This window comes from Notolepis coatsorum, assembly GCF_963971535.1.
Source record: "Notolepis coatsorum genome assembly, chromosome: 18".
NCBI lineage: Eukaryota > Metazoa > Chordata > Actinopteri > Aulopiformes > Paralepididae > Notolepis > Notolepis coatsorum.
In genome coordinates this window covers 18,155,555-18,175,491 of record NC_140182.1, presented here as the reverse complement: position 1 = coordinate 18,175,491, position 19,937 = coordinate 18,155,555, and the positions used below count along the sequence as shown (strand labels likewise).

The following is a 19,937-nucleotide window of genomic DNA, read 5'->3' as shown; positions in this document are numbered from 1 at the left end:
TCCATATAGATGTGCGACTTTGCCATAATAAGGTAATTTATAGGCCTGATATTCTATAATCATATTTAAAATGGCATGTGTCCGGAATCAGATGGCAGAATTCAGTAGTCTCTACAAAATCTCCTGTTTAATCATCTTCCCTTTATGTATTTGCTTAGATTTCTCCAGAAGGTGCTGAATGAGCTCAGTGGCAATTTTTCATGTCTGGTCATTTTTAGCATGGTGTTATTCACTGTTAAAGATGAAAAAATTATTTATATTCTCCTTTGGTTCATCACAATTTACTCAAGCCTAGTAATGGACACAATATTTCTGACACTGGGAATACATTCCCTAAGATCCATAGATGTCCCTAGATAAAAGAACATGCAAACAGACTTGTAGTAGCAGTGCAATCTTCCATTTACTTAGGTATGTATTTTTAGGCGGATTTTCAGAAAATAGGGCACGGGCTTAAGAGGTTAACAAAGAGAAAAATACCACTTACAGCACTTTTAAGGCTGTTTCTGGGATATACCCGCCATCAGCCACCAACAGCATGTGTCTAGTTTAGCCGATAATAAATGAGGGTGTGATACAGTGTGAATTTAGATGACATCTCAAGGAAACGTTAAACCCTAAACATCATCCACTCCGCCCTCACCTGTTGAAGGAGTTGGGGTCGGCGTGTCTGGACAGCAGCAGCTCGACACACTTGACGATGGTGTCCTCGTTGGCAGACGCGGTGCATCCAGCCATAAGAACGGTGTACTGGTCTGTGGATGGTAAATGATAAATGGCTGCTTTTTTATATAGCGCTTTTATCCAAAGCTCTTTACAATTTGTTACTCACATTTTACCCATTCACCCACACATTCACACACCGACGGCAGAGGCAACCATGCAAGGTGCCAACCTGCTCATCGGGAGCAATTAGGGGTTAAGTGCTCAAGGACACATCGACACGCTGCCCGGGAGGAGCGGAAATCGAACCGAGAACCTCCGGATTACCAGACAACTGCTCTACCTCCCGAGCCACTGTAGCCCCTGTGGACACGAGAGTATTAGTACAGAAGCATCCAAACACCTCGGAATGACAGAGGTTGGCTGGAAGAATTCAACGTCAAAAAGCTTGAAATGTCAAATTAGAAATATATTGGAAATAAAGTAAAAATAAAAAAAATTTAAAGACACATATCTGCAATTGTTGTTTATTATTATGCAGATTCTGAAGATTCCTACTAGTTTGCCATTTTAGGATTCCATACATTTATTTTAGCATGCACTTCTCTAGGTCCGACACATAGTTGCTTAGGCTGGTACCCTCTAATTGGGATACCATTATTATTTTGGCGCCGCCGCCACCCAAGCGTCTGAATGTTTCGTTTTTGTTTTTATAGTTTTTTACGCCTCTTGATTCAGGGCTACTTGTGTTAGTTATTTCTGTAGTCTCGATCATGGCTGCTCTTATTCGTGCTTTGGTGCGTATTTTGTGCTTTTTGGCGATATTTGCTTGGAGAGCTGCCCAAGCACTACATGCCAGTGGATCAGCTCCACCAGTCATCATCACCTATAGCCGGCTGGAGCTGCTTCAGCATCGGCCGGACTACTTCTTGATGTCAACTCATCGGTACCTGTACCCCATGTGAAGCGAAGGAAGAGGTACCTGTACTAGGGATGGGCGTGAGTAATCGATTGATTTTCTTCTTTTTTGACATCCGTTTCACATGTATGTGTAAGATTATAACTGTTTGTTGTTTTCCTTAAACATATACGTGAATGAACAAAATTAAGTCCAAAAAATAAAATAAAATAATTCAAAAATATTTTTCTTTTCTTTTTGAGTTTTTTCCCCCCCTTTACGAGTAATACACGATCACTCAAGTATAGCATGCGATCAATCGATCTGGATATTTTATTTTTTAAATGCCCATCCCTAACCTGTACCCCATGTGAAGTGGAGGAAGAGGTACCTGTACCCCATGTGAAGAAGAGGTACCTGTACCCCATGTGAAGAGGAGGAAGAGGGGCTGCAGAGGGTCCCGAACCAGGATGAGACGGCGGGGTTTTAAACCTGTGCTCCCTCCCGTCTGTTATTATGGGCAATATCAGCTCAACAAATTAGTCAACAAAGCGGATGAGCTGTCAGCTCTTATTAAGTTTGATCGCTTATACCGACAGTCCAGCTTGTTGTGTTTCACAGAGAGTTGGCTCTCGGATAAGATTCCAGAGTCCCATGTGAAAATTGATGGCTTCTCATTACATCGGATGGACAGAGACTTTCAAAGGACTGGCAAGAGACAAGGTGGGGTCGTTTGCTTGTACTCTAATGACCAGTGGTGTCATCCTTCCCATGTCACGGTGACAGGAGAAAGCCTGTGATCCGAACATTGAGCTGCTTGCGGCGAGTTGCCGCCCGTATTATCTCCAGTGGTTTACATCCCTCCAACTGCCAATGTGAAGCTTGCTAACGAGTCAATATCCCGAGTCACACGCGACCTGCAGCGCGCCTTGCCACTTGCGCTCGTGATAATAAACTGAGCTTTTAATAACTGTACATTGTCTACTACTTTGCCATCCTTCAAGCAGTTTGTTAAGTGCCCCACGTGGCGTGATCGAACACTCGATTTGTTCTACACGAATGTTAAGAAGAGCTACTGTAACTGAGGGGTACAATTCCCTGACTGTATTACTAGATATGATACTTACTACCACTACCTTTGTACTTAATATTCGGCCACCCAGTACACGGCATAAATATATTATCATGAACACTCTCACGTAGATGAAACGGATCCAACACAAATGTACGAATTAGAAACAGGTCTTTATTCCTACACAGCGATGGTGTGTAGAATAAGCACTTAATCACTTAATTACATTTATGAATTGAAATAGTATGCACTTTTATGGCAAGGAGTATTCGTCGGTATATCAATAGAGAATGTCCAATCTCTGAAGGCGCAGGTGGTAAATATACGACCTGGAATAGTTAAGGAATAACAGCAATGATACTTTAATGATTATAGGCTGGATACACTAGAGGGGGTTAATCCGGTCGCTTGTAAGCCGACAGGAGTAGGAGGGGGGGGGGGGGGGGTAGAATCCGGCTGCCTCGTCCGGCCAAGGGTATCCCAGGTGAACCCACTGTAGTGCCGTTCAATGCGCCGGCGATCCTTGGACCACAGATGAAAGCAGGTGGACTCTTTGTGGGCCGGCTCTCTCCGGTCCACGGGGGAGAGACGTGAAGCGACCTCGTCTTGCAGAGCGTCTCCTCACCTTGCGTCCTCTCCAGGGGGGGGGGTTCCAACACACGGCAGTGTCGGGGGTCTTTATCCATGGAATAATCAAAGTATCCAAAGCATAATCCGTGCCTGGGAAGGCGGGCTGTCGTCGGTAGAATAATCCGGTATACAGGTCCACTCGCTCGTCGGCTCTGGGGCTCCTCGGGTGCAGCTTCACATAGGGTCAACCACCCTGGGTAAGCAGCCAGTTCTCTGCCCGAAACGATGGGGTACTGACTACGGTAGTATTCTCACCGCACGAAGCACTATATATTAACAGACTATTATTAGCTTAATAGACTACGTCCAACTCGACGATATAGTGCCAAATATGACTATTCAAATATTAATATACACGATGTCTCAATACCGATGGTAGGCGAACTTGGCCTTACTCCCACACGTGGCGTCGCGGGGAGGCTTTACGTCTGTGACTCTATTGGAGGGTAAGAAACTGGACTGAAAAGAAAGTCCTACTTTAGTAGCGCAGTATATATACGCACTATGAACAAATAGTCCCATTAGTGGTGCGGTAGCCAGATTCCTACGCGGAACTAGGACTTGTTCGTACATGTGGAGCGGTACGTTTGAACTGGGTCTGAGGGGTATGGCAGCCTGGCACCAAGGTCTCGACCAATAGTAGAATGGAGACTATTATGGGATGTTCAGTAGGCTAGAATGGATATTCAATGCATATTGTACAAGGAATATACAAGGGATATCAGGGAATATTAGAGAATATACAAATACAATTAAATATATATATATAAATAAATATATATATTCGGTTTAATCTGGCCCTTCACAACAGCCACCCCCTGAATAGGTCCCAGACCTAATCAGTTAAACAGAGACAGATTAATCGCGTTGTCTATTTACACATAAGGGTTTGCTGTAGGGGTCAGTCAACTTCACAAAGTCATAGGGTTGTAGGGTCATGGTCATCATCGATTGTGTCTGGGAGTCGAGGCAGTTCTATGAGCCTTGCCACGGGACGGGTGTAAGTGCGACCCTGGACGAGCACTTCAGCTGCTCGGACCTTGCCGTCGGCACCGGTGATCACTTTGCCTACGCGGCCGGCCGGCCACATAGCTCTGGGCAGTGATTGATCAATAATCATGACGACTGTTCCTTCTGTCAAATTGTCTCTCTCCTTTACCCACTTCTGGCGGGTCTGTAGAGACGGTAGGTAGTGCAGTAGGAAACTGTTCCAAAACTTGTCTGCTAATACTTGGCTGTACCTCCACATTCGTCGGCCGTTCGCTTCTTCAGGCCGGTACATTGTCTGTGGTAATGCAGGATCTAGCCGCCCCATCAGGAGTGTGTTGGGGGTAACTGGGTCGATATCCGCCACATCACTGGAGACATATCCGAGGGGCTTCGAGTTAAGTACTCCCTCAATCTCCGTGAGGACTGTCATTAGGACTTCTTCCGCCACAGTCTGGGCCCCAAGTACTGCGTACAGGGCTGTCTTTATGGAGCGCACTTCTCGTTCCCAAGTGCCACCGAAGTGGGGTGCGTTTGGGGGGTTGAATTGGAAATCAACCTGTGCTGGAGCGAGGTGGGTCTTAAGTTCTGGGCCCATAGCTTGGAAGCTCTCTCTCAGCTCTCTTTCGCCGCCTTTGAAGTTTGTCCCATGATCGGACAATAGGGTAGACGGTCTTCCTTTCCGTGATGTGAATCTACGGAAGGCCATAAGGAATGAGTCTGTGCTCATGGTCGGGAGAAGCTCGATGTGTATCGCTCTGGTGGTCATGCATTTGAATACAATACCCCACCGCTTCTCGGTTCCTCTTCCTTTCTTTATGTGCAGCGGGCCAAAGCAGTCCATACCCGTTGAGTGGAATGGCTTGTCACCGATTCGGAGGCGACATGGAGGAAGGTCAGCCATCCTTGGTATGCTGGGCTGCGCGCGCCACTTGCGGCAGTCTAGACATGTTCGCTGGAAGCGTCGTACCGCCTCTCTTCCTTGTAGGATCCAGTAACGACGTCTGATTTCCGCGAAGACTCTTTCTGCTCCTGCGTGATGTACATCCTCATCGTATTTCTTTATAATCAGCTCTGTGACCTTGTGTCGGCTGTTCAATACGATCGGGTATTTAATGTCATCCGGTAGATTGGGGGCTCTGCGTAGGCGACCACCCACTCTGATGAGGGTGTGAGCGTCGCTCTCGGGGGCCAGGTGAATTAATCTGCTGTCGGATGGGACGGGCTTTCCTCCCTGTAGACAGGCCAATTCATCGGGGAACGAGTCTCTCTGGGCTCGCTGCAGTAGAAGCAATTCTGCTTCCTCGTAGTTAGCTGCTGACATATCAGCGGGGGACTTGCACTCCGGGTGGTACCGCAGGAATGTTCTTTGTTGTGCACTCTCTATGGACGTGCAATCGTCTATGTTAGGGTCGGTGGAGGCTACGGTGCTCAATCCACAGAACACAGACTTCTTAATTTCCACCTCCTCTGGACTTGCTTCCCTCGGGATAGGCATGGGCCACTGTCCTTCCGGGAGTCTTAGGAATGCGGGGCCGTCACTGTAGACATTGTGACGGGTGAGGTCATCCAGGGGCATCCCCCGGGTGATGACGTCAGCTGGGTTCTGTTTTGTATCAACGTAGCGCCACTCTGTTTCTCCGGTTAACTCTTCGGTTAAGTCTTGAATCTCGGTGACTCTGACTCCCACGAAGACTTTGTACTTGCATGAGTCCGATTTGATCCAGGCGAGTACCGTCGTGGAATCTGACCACAGGATTGTTCTAGACACCGGTATGGTGAGCTCACGTTGGATGAGCGTGGCTAGGTGCGCTCCGGCTAGGGCTGCGCAGAGCTCTAGACGTGGGATAGATTGTTGCTTGCGTGGGGCTATTCTCGAGCGGGCGAGGACAAATGCTGTGTAGATCTCTCCCCCCTGGTCTTGGGCCCGCAAGTAGGCTACTGATCCGTATGCGACCTCTGAGGCGTCACTGAAGACGTGTAAGTCCATTTTACATGTCTCTGGCCTCACCGTGGGTGGGAAGTAGCTTTGGCGCATATTAACGCCTGGGAGTGAGTGGAGCTCCATCTCCCACTCTCTCCAGGTGGATGCAAGGTGTGCGGGAATGGGGTCGTCCCAGCCCTGGTCCTTGTCCCACAATGCTCGTACAATCATTTTTGCCCTGGTGGTGTACGGTAGAATACATCCTAGCGGGTCATATTGTCGGGCGAGTGTTGTGTACACACTCCGTCTGGTGGTCGGCGCCGCCGCCGGCCTTCCCTGCTCCGTAGTCAGGGGCTTGTGTCTGTAGTGAAGCGAATCTGTTTTGAATCGCCACACCAATCCCAGGGTCATCTCCTGGGCTTCTCCCGGGATTGTGGCCATCCAGGTCTCGCTGCTGGCTGCCTTGTCCTCGGAGGAGAGGCTGCGCAGTACTTGCGGATCGCTGCTGGCCCACTGCCTGAGATCAAAGCCGCCTTTGATCAATGAGGCGCGGAGTTTAATCAGGAGAGCCTCGGCTTCTTCCTGGGTTGAAAGGCTTTGTAGACAGTTGTCTACGTAGAAGCTGTTCTTTACGCTGTGTCGGACCTCTTCGTCCGCTGCTGGGTCCTCTGCTACATGTTTCTGTAGTGCAAATGTCGCACAGCAGGGGCTGCACGTCGTTCCGAAGGGGAGGACTTCCCATTGGTAGATGGCTGGGTGCTCATCTCCTGGCTTCTCTCTCCATAGGAACCGTAACAGGGGCTTGTCCGCCTCTACTAATCTCACCTGCAGGAACATTCCTTTAATGTCCCCGCTGATGGCCACCTTTTCCTGGCGGAAGCGGAGTAGAACGCCGAGTAGGGAGGGGCCGAGTGTGGGACCGGGCAGTAACTCTTTATTTAGATTTTGGGATCCGATCTGGTAGCTGCAGTTAAATACTATGCGGTCTTTACCGTTGTGATGGACCTTGTGGTGGGGCACGTACCACGATTCAGTGGTCTGGTCAGCCTCTTTAATGTCCATCTTTGTGACGTGTCCCGCTGTGATGAGCTTCTCAATCTCAGCGCGGTATACACTCTCTTGGGCGGGGTTCTTGGCTAAGCGCCGCTCCGTGTTCAGCAGGTACCGTTCTGTGGCGTCTGTCTTGGCGTGGAAAGTAGGCATTCCTTCTCGCCGCAGGAGTGGCGTGGCGTATCTCAACACGCCGTTGACCGGGACTCTCTTGGTCCCTGTCTCGAGGAGGTGAATGGCGTAAATGTCATCTTTAGAGCGAATGTCTTTCTTTCCGTTCTTAAAGGGCATTTGTTCCAAGGTCCATAGCCGCTCTACGTGTTGCAGGAGTGCGGTTTCTCCCTCTGTGACTCGGGAGTGGAGACATCTAGTGGCTGTACTTCGGTTGAGAGATTTGGCGAGCGGGCCTTGGAGAGTCCATCCCAAACGGGTCTCGACTGCTGCAGGACAGCCTCGGGGTCCGGTATGAACCCGGTCTATCGGGACAATGAGGTCTGCATGGTCGGAGCCTATCAACAGGGTCGGCATAGCATTGTCTATGAGCGGGATCGGTAACTTGCGCAGATGTGCATATTTCTCCATCAGCTTGGCGACGGGGTATGTGTACCGCGACAGTCCTATTTCTTGGCTGGTGAAAGCGTCTGCAATCTGGTACCGTCGCTCAGGCTGGCCGCTTGCTGCGATAGAGAATGAGACATTCTCGCCCTTTATCGTCTTCAAATCTCGTCTTATTGTCCGAATTGTCATTTGGGTTTCGCTTCCCCGCAGCCCTAGCTGGGCCGCAGCGGAGGCGAGCAGCAGGGTCTTCTCTGACCCGTCATCGAGGACGGCGTAAGTGTCCAGGACTTTATTCTGGTAGCTTAGTGTCACACGCACTACTTTTAGGAGTACTCGGGCTCCACTGCTGCTGGCGGGATCGATGTACATGACGCTCGCTTTGCGGCTGGATGGTGCAGGTGAAGGGCGCCGTCTGTTACTGTCGTGAAGTATGTCCAGATGGGCTCCATCGCACTTGGTGCACCTTTTCTTTAAGCGGCATTCGGCTGCCATGTGTGAGCGCGCACAGCGAAAACAGCGCTTGTTGGACTTTATCCATTGACCTGCTTCCTCCGCGTTCAGCTTGGGGAAGGAGTCACATTGCGCTAGCCAGTGTTCTTTCTCACAGTAGGGGCGCACTATCTTCCACTTCTCCGTTCTGGAGGGGGTACTGTGGCTCCTGCTGCTCGGTACTGACTCCGATTGGTGCATCACAGTCACCGATCTTCTTCCATCATTTAGTCGTCTGGTTCCTTCTCTGGAGCCAGGGGTGCTCCGTCCGAATGTATCTAGCCGTAGGCTGCTGACTTCTCTCGCCAGGAAGTCTGCTAGATCGAGGAGGTTCGGTTCGGGGCCATTCGGGTCTCTGTGGTCCCTCTGCCGCCTAAAGCGCTCCTGACGAGCGGGCGGCAGCTTCTCCAGGATCCTTTCCACATTTGAGTTGGCGTAAAGTTCATGCCTCCCCTTCTCTCTTTGCGCTCCCAACATCCCTACCAGGGACTGCACTCTGATGGACAGGTCGTCCAGTGCTCGATTGTCTATTGCTGGGGGTAAGCGGTCGATGTGTCGGATCTCCTGGATCACGTAATCCCATATGCGCCCATACCTCTGGTCCAATGCTACCAGCGCTGCTGTGTATGGGGTGGTGGAAGTCGCGTAGGCGAGCGCTATATTATGTGCGCGGGGTACCTTTAAGTGCTTCAGTAGGATGGCGTATTTGTGGCGTTCATCCAATACATCCACCAACATGGTCTCCAGACACATGCGGAGTTCTGTATACTGGGCCCGGTTCTCTTGGGTGAAGTCGGGTACCATAGGCGTGCCAATGTATGACGCTGACTGTGGATACATCGGCGAGCGTTGGGGGAGAGGCCTCCTAGGCGAGTCTCCTCCCGCTCCTTGGTATGGGCTGGTACCGGCAGTGTACCATGGCCCGCTTGTCCAGGTGCTGTTCCTCGGTGCGGGTCGTGCGTCGTGCTCACCCGTGTATAGAGTCGGGGGTCTGTAGCGCAGCTCCGCGGGAGTATAGCCTGGGCTGTACCGGACCTCCTGGTCCGGTAGAGTACTGTGCTGTCTTCGGGCGTGGTTCTCCTCCTCTTCCTCTTCGTCTTCAGTTAGGTCATCCAGTGCTTGTAGTCTCTGGTTTAGCCTCTCCACAGGATATGCTGCTCCTTCCCGGTTGCTAGGTCTCGCTTGGACCGGTGGGGGGAGGTGGTCTGTGGGGGGTATAGACCTTGTCTGTTGGTCAAGTTCAGGGTTGTTTACTCGGCTAGGGGATGCCGCCCTGGAGGTGTGTCTAGACGAGTTCCTGGAGCCTCTGGCGGAGGGAGAGGGTGTTGTCCGTCTGATCAGCTGTTCTATTAGTTGCGACTGCTGTCTGTCGCGCGCTGCGTCCCGTTGAGCACCGGCTCGTTCTCGGGCCACATTCTCTTCCATCTGAATGCGTCTTATTTCTAGACGTATCTGCTCGTGTTCGCTTCGCTGCTGGATCTGCAGTCGGTCGCGTTCAGCAGCGGCGTTCAGGCTGATGAGGAAGGCCTGCTGTAGGGTCCTCTCTGCCTCTGGAGAAGGCGGTTGTATAGGGGAGCCTTCCCTCGGGGTACTCCTTGCGGAGCCTTGGAGCTCTATCTCCACGGTGCTCTCCCCGTCTTCTTCCGTGCCGAGTTCTCTCTCGGTAGCGTTGTATTCCTCCCGGGACTCATCGGGGACTACTTCTTCAGTACTGGCGGGGTGTGAAGTCATGTCTGGTTCCCACTGGTCCCCACCGTGAACTTGGTCAGTTACATTAGAGCCCGTAGGGGCCTCTATGGTCGGGGTAGTCTGGGCGTTGGGGTTAGACATACTTTTACTTTCTAGTTTTACCGCGTTTACTGTTAGTAGAAGACTAGGTTGTTGACTGACAGCGTAAGCCTCTAAGTACTGAGGGAGCCGTCGTTCGCGCTGCGGGCGTTGGTTAGGAGGATCGTTTCGTGGAGTGTTCATCATAGGCCATTTCAATATTAATAACACTATATTAATATTACACTAATTACCATCCGGCTCGAAGGACCAATTGTAACTGAGGGGTACAATTCCCTGACTGTATTACTAGATATGATACTTACTACCACTACCTTTGTACTTAATATTCGGCCACCCAGTACACGGCATAAATATATTATCATGAACACTCTCACGTAGATGAAACGGATCCAACACAAATGTACGAATTAGAAACAGGTCTTTATTCCTACACAGCGATGGTGTGTAGAATAAGCACTTAATCACTTAATTACATTTATGAATTGAAATAGTATGCACTTTTATGGCAAGGAGTATTCGTCGGTATATCAATAGAGAATGTCCAATCTCTGAAGGCGCAGGTGGTAAATATACGACCTGGAATAGTTAAGGAATAACAGCAATGATACTTTAATGATTATAGGCTGGATACACTAGAGGGGGTTAATCCGGTCGCTTGTAAGCCGACAGGAGTAGGAGGGGGGGGGGGGGGTAGAATCCGGCTGCCTCGTCCGGCCAAGGGTATCCCAGGTGAACCCACTGTAGTGCCGTTCAATGCGCCGGCGATCCTTGGACCACAGATGAAAGCAGGTGGACTCTTTGTGGGCCGGCTCTCTCCGGTCCACGGGGGAGAGACGTGAAGCGACCTCGTCTTGCAGAGCGTCTCCTCACCTTGCGTCCTCTCCAGGGGGGGGGTTCCAACACACGGCAGTGTCGGGGGTCTTTATCCATGGAATAATCAAAGTATCCAAAGCATAATCCGTGCCTGGGAAGGCGGGCTGTCGTCGGTAGAATAATCCGGTATACAGGTCCACTCGCTCGTCGGCTCTGGGGCTCCTCGGGTGCAGCTTCACATAGGGTCAACCACCCTGGGTAAGCAGCCAGTTCTCTGCCCGAAACGATGGGGTACTGACTACGGTAGTATTCTCACCGCACGAAGCACTATATATTAACAGACTATTATTAGCTTAATAGACTACGTCCAACTCGACGATATAGTGCCAAATATGACTATTCAAATATTAATATACACGATGTCTCAATACCGATGGTAGGCGAACTTGGCCTTACTCCCACACGTGGCGTCGCGGGGAGGCTTTACGTCTGTGACTCTATTGAAGGGTAAGAAACTGGACTGAAAAGAAAGTCCTACTTTAGTAGCGCAGTATATATACGCACTATGAACAAATAGTCCCATTAGTGGTGCGGTAGCCAGATTCCTACGCGGAACTAGGACTTGTTCGTACATGTGGAGCGGTACGTTTGAACTGGGTCTGAGGGGTATGGCAGCCTGGCACCAAGGTCTCGACCAATAGTAGAATGGAGACTATTATGGGATGTTCAGTAGGCTAGAATGGATATTCAATGCATATTGTACAAGGAATATACAAGGGATATCAGGGAATATTAGAGAATATACAAATACAATTAAATATATATATATAAATAAATATATATATTCGGTTTAATCTGGCCCTTCACAACAGCTACGTTGCGAACGTTTTAGACTACTATGATCTTGACCTGGACAGTAAAGCTGGTAGAGTCACCGCTTACAGTATATACATTTGTGTTGATGATGCCATCCCCTGTAAAATAATTAAGACTTTCCCCAATGATAAACCTCGGGTGTCTAGGGAGGTGAAAGCTGCAATTAACCGAAAGAAGAGGGCATTTCTCAGTGGTGATAGATATTATTAAACATGCTCAAAAGGAGCTGAAAGCTCAAATAAAACATGCAAAACTAAAATATAAAGATAGGGTAGAAAGACAAATGTCCAAAACCAATACCAGGGCCTTTGGAAAGGCATTAAATCGATCACTGATTCTGATTGGACCAACAATTCCAGTTGTTCGGGCTCTGGGATCGATGTTAATCATGCAAACCAGTTCTTTGCTAGGTTCGACAGATTTGATTTATCTGTATCCTCTCCTCTCTGGCTCAGCCTAGTCCCGAGGACAATTGTCCCCCTATTGTTATTTCTACTGTAGAGGTTCGTCAGGAGCTTAAGCGCATTAAGGGCCTGATGGTATTTATCCACGCACCCTCAAAGTCTGTGCTGACCAGTTGTGCCATGTTTTTCATTCTTGTTTCCCTCCATCTTCACCTGCTTTTCTGGCAATGTGGTTAACATCATGTCTTGTCCCCATTCCTAAAAAGATGTGCGTAATAGCCTCACTAACCTGAGATCTATTGCTCGGACATGCCACATCATGAAGTGTTTTCAAAGGGTTGTGCTGGGCCACCTCAGGGAGCAGGTGGCACCTTATTTAGACCCCTTGCAATTTGCATACAGGAAGTGTGTAGGAGTTTTATGTTGCATCGAATTTATAGCCACCTTGAATAGTCTGCCAGCTCCGTTAGGGAAATGTTCTTTGACTTTTCTAGCGCCTTCAATACTATCCAGTCTAGCAAACAAAATGATCCAGTTTAAACTGCATGAAATATCTTGTTCCTCGACCTCAGTTTGTTAGGCTGGATGATACAGTATCAGATGTCATCTGGACAAAAACTGGAGCCCTTCAGGGAACAGTTTTGGCTCCCTTTCTGTTTATTCTTTATATTGCGGACTGCAGACATGGCGAGGCCATGTGCCATATGCAGACACTCAGATGATACTGCTCTGATCGGTCTCATCAACAAAGGTGATGACCGGGCCTATAAAAAGGAGATTGACTCATTTGTCCACTGGTGTGATGCCAATTTTTTACAACGTAATGTCGAAAAGACCAAAGAGCTAGTCATCAACTTAAGTAGGAAGAAGGTGAATGTCTCTCCTGTCATCATTAGGGGGCAGGAGGTAGAAATAGCCCAGTCCTATAGGTATTTTGCTGGACTGGAAGAAGAACACAGATTCTGTGTTCAAGAAAGCCCAGTCTCTGCTTTTTCATTTGAGGAAGCTTAGATCCTTTGACATCAGCAGGTCACTTCTTCATGTTTTCTACCAAGGTAGCCTTGCTAGTGTCCTTTTTTATGCTGTGCTGGGGGGAGGGGGGGGGCAGCATCAGGGTCACTGACAAAAACCATATAAATAAAATCATAAAAAAGGCTGGCTCAGTGATCGGCCTCCCTCCTGATTCCTTGGAGATCATTATAGCCAAGCGAACTAGGACTAAATGAATACCATTCTATCTTTTGAAGGCCACCCAATATATTTGATGCTCTGCGAAGCTCATTTAGTGATCCTCGATGCTCTACTGAGCGATTGAGAAGGTCCTTTGTTCCTGCTGCGGTTAAAAAGCACAGAGGAGGCTGTCCTTGTGTTTGGAGGAGAGGAAAGGTTGCCACCCGTCCTATATAATAAGCAAAATGTTGTTTCCTTTATGAGTCCACAGTACAGAGAGCGCCATTTGTTCTGTATTACTCAAGTGAGAATAACGGCATTAGACTGCGTACAGATGAGGCGTATTGATAATCTCTCAGTCTCAGCCGAATCCTTTCATCTCTCCCCGTCTCGGAAGCCCTGTTGCCGCCTTATGCAGGAATCAAGCTCTTCTAGGTCAGGCTCATGTCCACCACCAAGCTCTACTACAGTAGGTCATGAGCATTCTGGTTCTGTTTAATGACTCCACAGACAGAGACAAACGGACACAAACACAAGCTAATGGACATAACGACCACAATATATTTATATATGCAGGATGTGCCTAATAAAACAGCAGGTATCCTTATCAGACAGGATGTGACATCACAACAACAAATAAACAAAAAAATAAGCATGAAGAAACTTGGATCAGTGCCAGCTGATGGGAGATTGATAGTTGTGTATCTATAAGCAGGAACCATGGCCGTCTTTATGGGGCTGACTAACTTCAGAGGAGATGTCTCCTTATCAGTGTAACAGTGGAGGACTGATGGCTATCCGCTCAATTCCTGTTTTGCTCCAGCTATGACTGAGCCCGTGAAATGTGTGTGTGTTTGTGTGTAAAGCAGACTGCCGGTCTGCATCAGCAGTGGCCTGGGGTAAATAAATACAAGGCCTGTGTCGAACCCGGACGATGACGACAGCACGGTGTTGTGTGTATAGGCCTTTATCAATCACTCATGCATTCCTCCTCTCAGTCTCTCTCTCTCTCTCATTCTCTCCGTCTCTCTCTCTTAGCCCAATGCAATCAGGAAGTGATCAGCCGCGCTCTCCTGTTAATTGTTTACTTAGTCAGCCTCCAGCATCAGACACACACACCCTGTGACCCTCAATGCCCATGACCACCATGTGTGGGTTTTGCTCAAAGATGTATATTAGGCATCTTTGAGGAGACATTTGGATCCCACAAGACAAGAATAAAAACACACACGTCACACATACACACCATCAAGTCCAAGACAACATCTGTCTTAACTAGGGATGCACGATGATATCAGCAATTATGACGTCATCCCGATAAAATTATTGATAGCTCTGATCATTTCTTTTTTAAATTAACACTTTTTTAATAATTTTTTTTAACTTTTTTCTTTTCATGTCAACGTTCACACGCACAATATATGCTTACTTAGGATTTGACTTGATTCAACAACAAAGCAGTCAGGGCAATGGCCAGCCGAAAACGGTCAAAAATGTGGTTATTTGAAGTTTGGATTTATTTTTTTCACAACTGAGGTAAGTAGATTACATTTTTAGAGACTAACTAAAGTACCGAAAAAAGGTACCGTTGGGTACCGGTACCGTATCGGTTCCGTATCGGTTCAAATGTGAACGGTACCCATCCCTACTGACAAAGCACAATACCCGTTGGTTTTTAGTTCACTCATTGTTCAGGGAAACACATTGTTAATGACATTGACGGATTGTGAATTTTGTGATCGACTCAAATTATATTTATTTGGAAAAATAAATATAGTCACTTCATTTGAAGAGTCAAAACTGTTCTCTTGGCTTTGTTTTGTTCATAGTAGTAACGCTCATGTCATGATAAATCTGGTTAGGTCAACACCACAGGAATATACATATAAAAAAAAGAATTATAATACAATAAATATATATATATCGGTTATCGGTATCGACCTTGAGGAGCAGAAAGTTATCGGTATCGATATCGGGGTTAAAAAATCTATATCGTGCACCCCTAGTCTTAACCCTTTCACTGCCACACTACAGAAGGTTAACCCTTTACTATCACACTACCGACGGTAACTCTCGAGCAAGGCACTGAAAAGTTTGGGAACCCCTGCTTTAAACATTGTCTTTATGTGGACATAAATAAAGATTCTAAATGTGTATGTGTGTGTGCATGTGTATATGTGTGTGTATGCATGTGTGTGTGTTGTGTGCGTGTGTGTGTATATGTAATTATGTATGTGTGTGTATGTGTGTGTTGTGTGCATGTGTGTGTGTGTGTATATCTAATTATGTATGTGTGTATGTGGTTGTGTGTGTAACACTCCCTTCTGCAACTATAGTCTGTTGCTGTACGGCTGCATTGTGACCGAATAAGAGCGCATGAAGAGGGCTTGAAACAATTTCCTTTGTAACGTGTGAGATTTCTCCCTTCCACTAGATCTGTTCTACAACTCGGCACCTGCAAAACGGATGTGCGTATACAGTACGTCTACCGGGGAGAACAAAACAAAAACAAGAGAACAGCTGGAGCCACCGCGAGTGCCGCTAGAGGAAACGCTCGGCCCAACGGGACGCGGGGACCTCGCCGCGTCTCCCCACTGACCCGGGTCCGACAGATGCCTTCAATTTCTGCACTGTAGGACAGTGGGTGTGAAATGAAAACAAACTGGCAGATTAGCGGCGTGTTTTTGTGAGAGTTCCTCTTTGGCGTCATAGTCGTTAAGTAATGACAGATGAAGCGCAGTCGGCGCGAACCTCCCGATTGGTCCCCGGCCTTTTGGCCGAAGCAGGTGAGGAAATTGAAAGAAGGTGCGGCGCGGAGGCGAACGGCGCGACGTACGTAAATGGGGACTGATGGGAGGATTAGATTGAGCCGTTTGATATAAAACGTTGCCTGCGTTCTGATGCGGAGGTTTGCAAAATCCCACCGCCTGCCCCAGTCGACGGATGGGGGTCAAGAGGAGGTCACTGGAGCCTCTCCGATCGAGTCTCTTTCCACCACAGGACGTGCCCATCGCCTACACATGATGATGTATTTATTTATGTCAATGTCATCCAGAGTCGTTTTATTCACTCTTGTTAGAGTGGCTTGTATTCAAAAGGAAGATATTTATTTAAAGATGTATATAGCCTATATATAGAAAATACATTTTAATTGTATCTCCTGTGCTGGCACAAGCACTACCATAGCGTGGAGTGGAGAGATAACACACAATACATATAATAACCCGATATAATAACGATTGTTTTTTTTTTTTTTTTTTTTTTTTTTTTTTATTATTGCAAAACAAAACTTATTAAAAGTCAGTACTCAACACACAATGTATAATGAAACTTTCAGTAAAGGTGGTTAAAATATATGCAAGTACAGAAACAGGATAAAACAAAAATAGTCAATAATAACATTTTAACCGTATACAGTGTATATCCAGCGAAGTTACAATTATATAAATGTTAGTATATAATATACCCCTAATACCTATTTTCTAAAACCCTACACACATATGCTCCAGCTCAAACCCCCCCCTCCCGGACCCCCTCTTGGATAGTACCTCCATTATCCCTCACTCCTAACCAGACACTACCATTATAGGCTAGCTTTTATTCTCTCCACCACTTCTAACCACATTGACATTTTGGATTCATTGAGCCCCAGAATTCTTGCTGTAGATATTTCTTGATATATCACATCGAGATATGTAAGAAACCACACTTTCCGGCACATTTTTTCCGGTTGAAACCAACGTGATGCGATCAGTTTTTTAGCTACTGTGATACCCGATAAAACCAATATTTTTAGTTGTGGATTCACTGCAAACTCAAAAACATCATTCAATAGCAATACCGCGGGGTGTACAGGTATATTCCAAAATACGAGTATTGATAATTGTTGGGACACATCTTTCCAGAATGCCTTAACTGGTGGGCAGTCCCAATACATGTGCATAAATGTTCCTTCGTCCCCATTTGTACATTGGGAGCATTTGGAGTCTTGTATAAGCCCCATTTTGCACAGCCTTATAGGAGTCAAGTATGTCCTGTGAATATAGTTCAGATTGATTTGTTGATGATCCGGGTTCCTTGATGTAAGTCGGACATTTGCCCAGGCTCCTTGCCAATCAAAGTCATTTTCCAGGTCTGGTATATCCCTCCTCCAGACATTGTCTAGTTGAAGGGTTTCATACGAGGACGTTAGTAATTGATAATAAAAACCTGATACAAAACCTCCCAATGTATCTCTTTCATAGAAAAATTTGTGGTATCTGTGGTGTTCAATTGGTATGTGTAATGGAACACCGTGAGATCTCATACAAAGTCGTAACTGTATGTAAAAAAGCCATGAGGACTCGGTGAGGTTAAACTTTATGCATATTTCGACATAACTACAGAGGCCCTTGTTATTAAAAATATCCCCTAATGAGTGTATGCCTCTCTCTTCCCATATAGGGAATCTTATAGGTCGTTTTCCCATTAAGAGAGCATTGTTATTGAATATGGGAGTGTGATTATGCCATACTTGAGGGTTAGGTAATTTCCTTTGTGTTTCCCGCCATGTCCTGATTGCATGGGTAATTATTGGGCCAAATTCTCGCTCACAATGCTTGATTGAAAGTTTAGTGTATGCTATGTCTTTCAATCTCTGTGGGGCTACTATGTTTTCTTCTAATTTTCTCCAAGATACCAAAGCCTCGGGGTCAAACCATATCTTCTTCAATGGTCTTAATGTGAAGGCATTAAAATATTGTAAAAAATCTGGGACTGCCATGCCACCGTCTGCTTTATTTCTCTGTGCGGTGGATCTTTTTATGCGAGGTGGTTTGTTATTCCAAATAAATTTGTATGTGGAGGTTTGTAATCTTTTCCAGTAGCCCTCTGGAGGAGGTAACGGAAGCATTGAGCTGAAGAAATTGATTCTTGGTAATACATCCATCTTAACTATTGATACCCTTGCCTGTACTGAGTTTTTAAGTTTTGCCCACCTGTCTAGGTCGTCTTTGATTTTGTTCTGTATTTTTGTGTAATTGTGCTTCACCGTTTGTCTTATGGTGGGAAATATTTCCACACCCAAGCATCTGAAATGTTTGACCATGGGTATCGCACCTGGGAGGGTTGTCTCTTTTTTTGCACTGGTGTTAAGAGGAAGAAAAGCCGACTTAGGCCAATTTATTTTAAATCCCGATAAATCACCAAAGTTCTCTATCAACTTGAGTATAAGCGGCAATGTGTTGTTGGGGTTTTGCATGAACAATATTACGTCGTCCGCATATAAACTAATTTTATGATGTGTGCCCTTGATTACTATTGGTTCTATGTGTTGGGATTGTCTTATAAATTGTGCTAAAGGTTCTAATGATAGATCGAATAGTCCGGGACTAAGAGGGCAACCTTGTCTGGCTGAGCGTGATACCGGAAAGATATCGGAGATGAATGTGCCTGTTGTAATCCTGGCCGATAGGTCCTTGTATAGTACTTTAATCATATCAATGAAACCTTTTCCTAACCCCATCCTTTCCAATACTGCCCATAGAAACGACCATTCCAACCTGTCAAACGATAAAAAAAAATTATCCGATGACGTCACGTTTTGTTGACCGCAAGAACAATAACGATTGTTCTTGCGGTCAACAAAACGTGACGTCATCGGATAATTTTTTTTTGCGCATTGCCATTGTACCGAAAGTTGGCACCGTTGAATCTCACGTGAATCGATACTCGGTAGTACCGACGTGTTTCGGTAGGTACCTTTAAAAGTACCGAATTCGGTACCCATCCTTAACACTTTGAATGCCGACGACGAGAATTGTCGTCTTATCATGCCCCCCCCGTTGAGTGCCGACGACGCGATTTGTCGTTTGATTTCTTTATTAGCGATCTGAATTCATATTTCATCAACCGAGTCTCCCGTTGGTACAGCAGCCCCTCCAGGAGCTCCGATGGGAAAAAACCGCCCCCTATCGTCTATCCCAGTGTAACTGCAGGTCAGTCGATTATACTGGGAGATCCCTATGGGATCTGTAGAGGTGGAGCCAACTGGCTCCATTATGCTGGCGAGCCGTCTGATGATGAGGGATCTGATCGCGAGACGGAAAGCAGCCTGGAATATATATGTACAGCAGCCAATAATCAATCAATAAACGCGATCGATATTTGGAATGGCGATCAGAAATTGGAATAATCTTTTTGGAGAACATCTAAGTGGATCTAAGGTAAGGAGTCTATGTTACCAGTCTTGGGGTAATCGGAGCTGTATTCACAGAGATAACAGCATGTCCTGTGTGTGTGTGTGTGTGTGTGTGTGTGTGTGTGTGTGTGTGTGTGTGTGTGTGTGTGTGTGTGTTAGGGATGTGCATCTCCTCACTGAGGCCGATGCGATGCGCATCTCGATACGGTGCCAACTAGGGATGCACCGATATGAAAATTTGCCATTGATACCGATTGTTCAACTAACACAATCGGCCGATACCGATATTTGTTTTAAATATTTGTTTTAAATATTTTTTAAATATAAATTTTTTTTGTAATTTTTTTTTGTACCTTTTTTTTTTTTTTTTTTTTATGAAACTACTGTATATTTGTCTTACAAATTGTGCTCACCGATATGAACATAGGCCTCTT

General features: G+C 46.7%; 1 protein-coding gene across 1 annotated transcript in view; it reads right to left on the bottom strand.

Annotated features, from left to right (window-relative positions):
* Window positions 1-19,937, bottom strand: part of asz1 (ankyrin repeat, SAM and basic leucine zipper domain containing 1) — a gene marked incomplete at its 5' end in the record, with an annotated part of 112,058 nt that overhangs the window by 59,196 nt on the left and 32,925 nt on the right. The window contains one exon of the mRNA XM_084335088.1: window positions 644-755. Coding sequence (XP_084191214.1) covers window positions 644-755 — 112 coding nt within the window. The remainder of the gene's footprint in view (window positions 1-643; window positions 756-19,937) is intronic.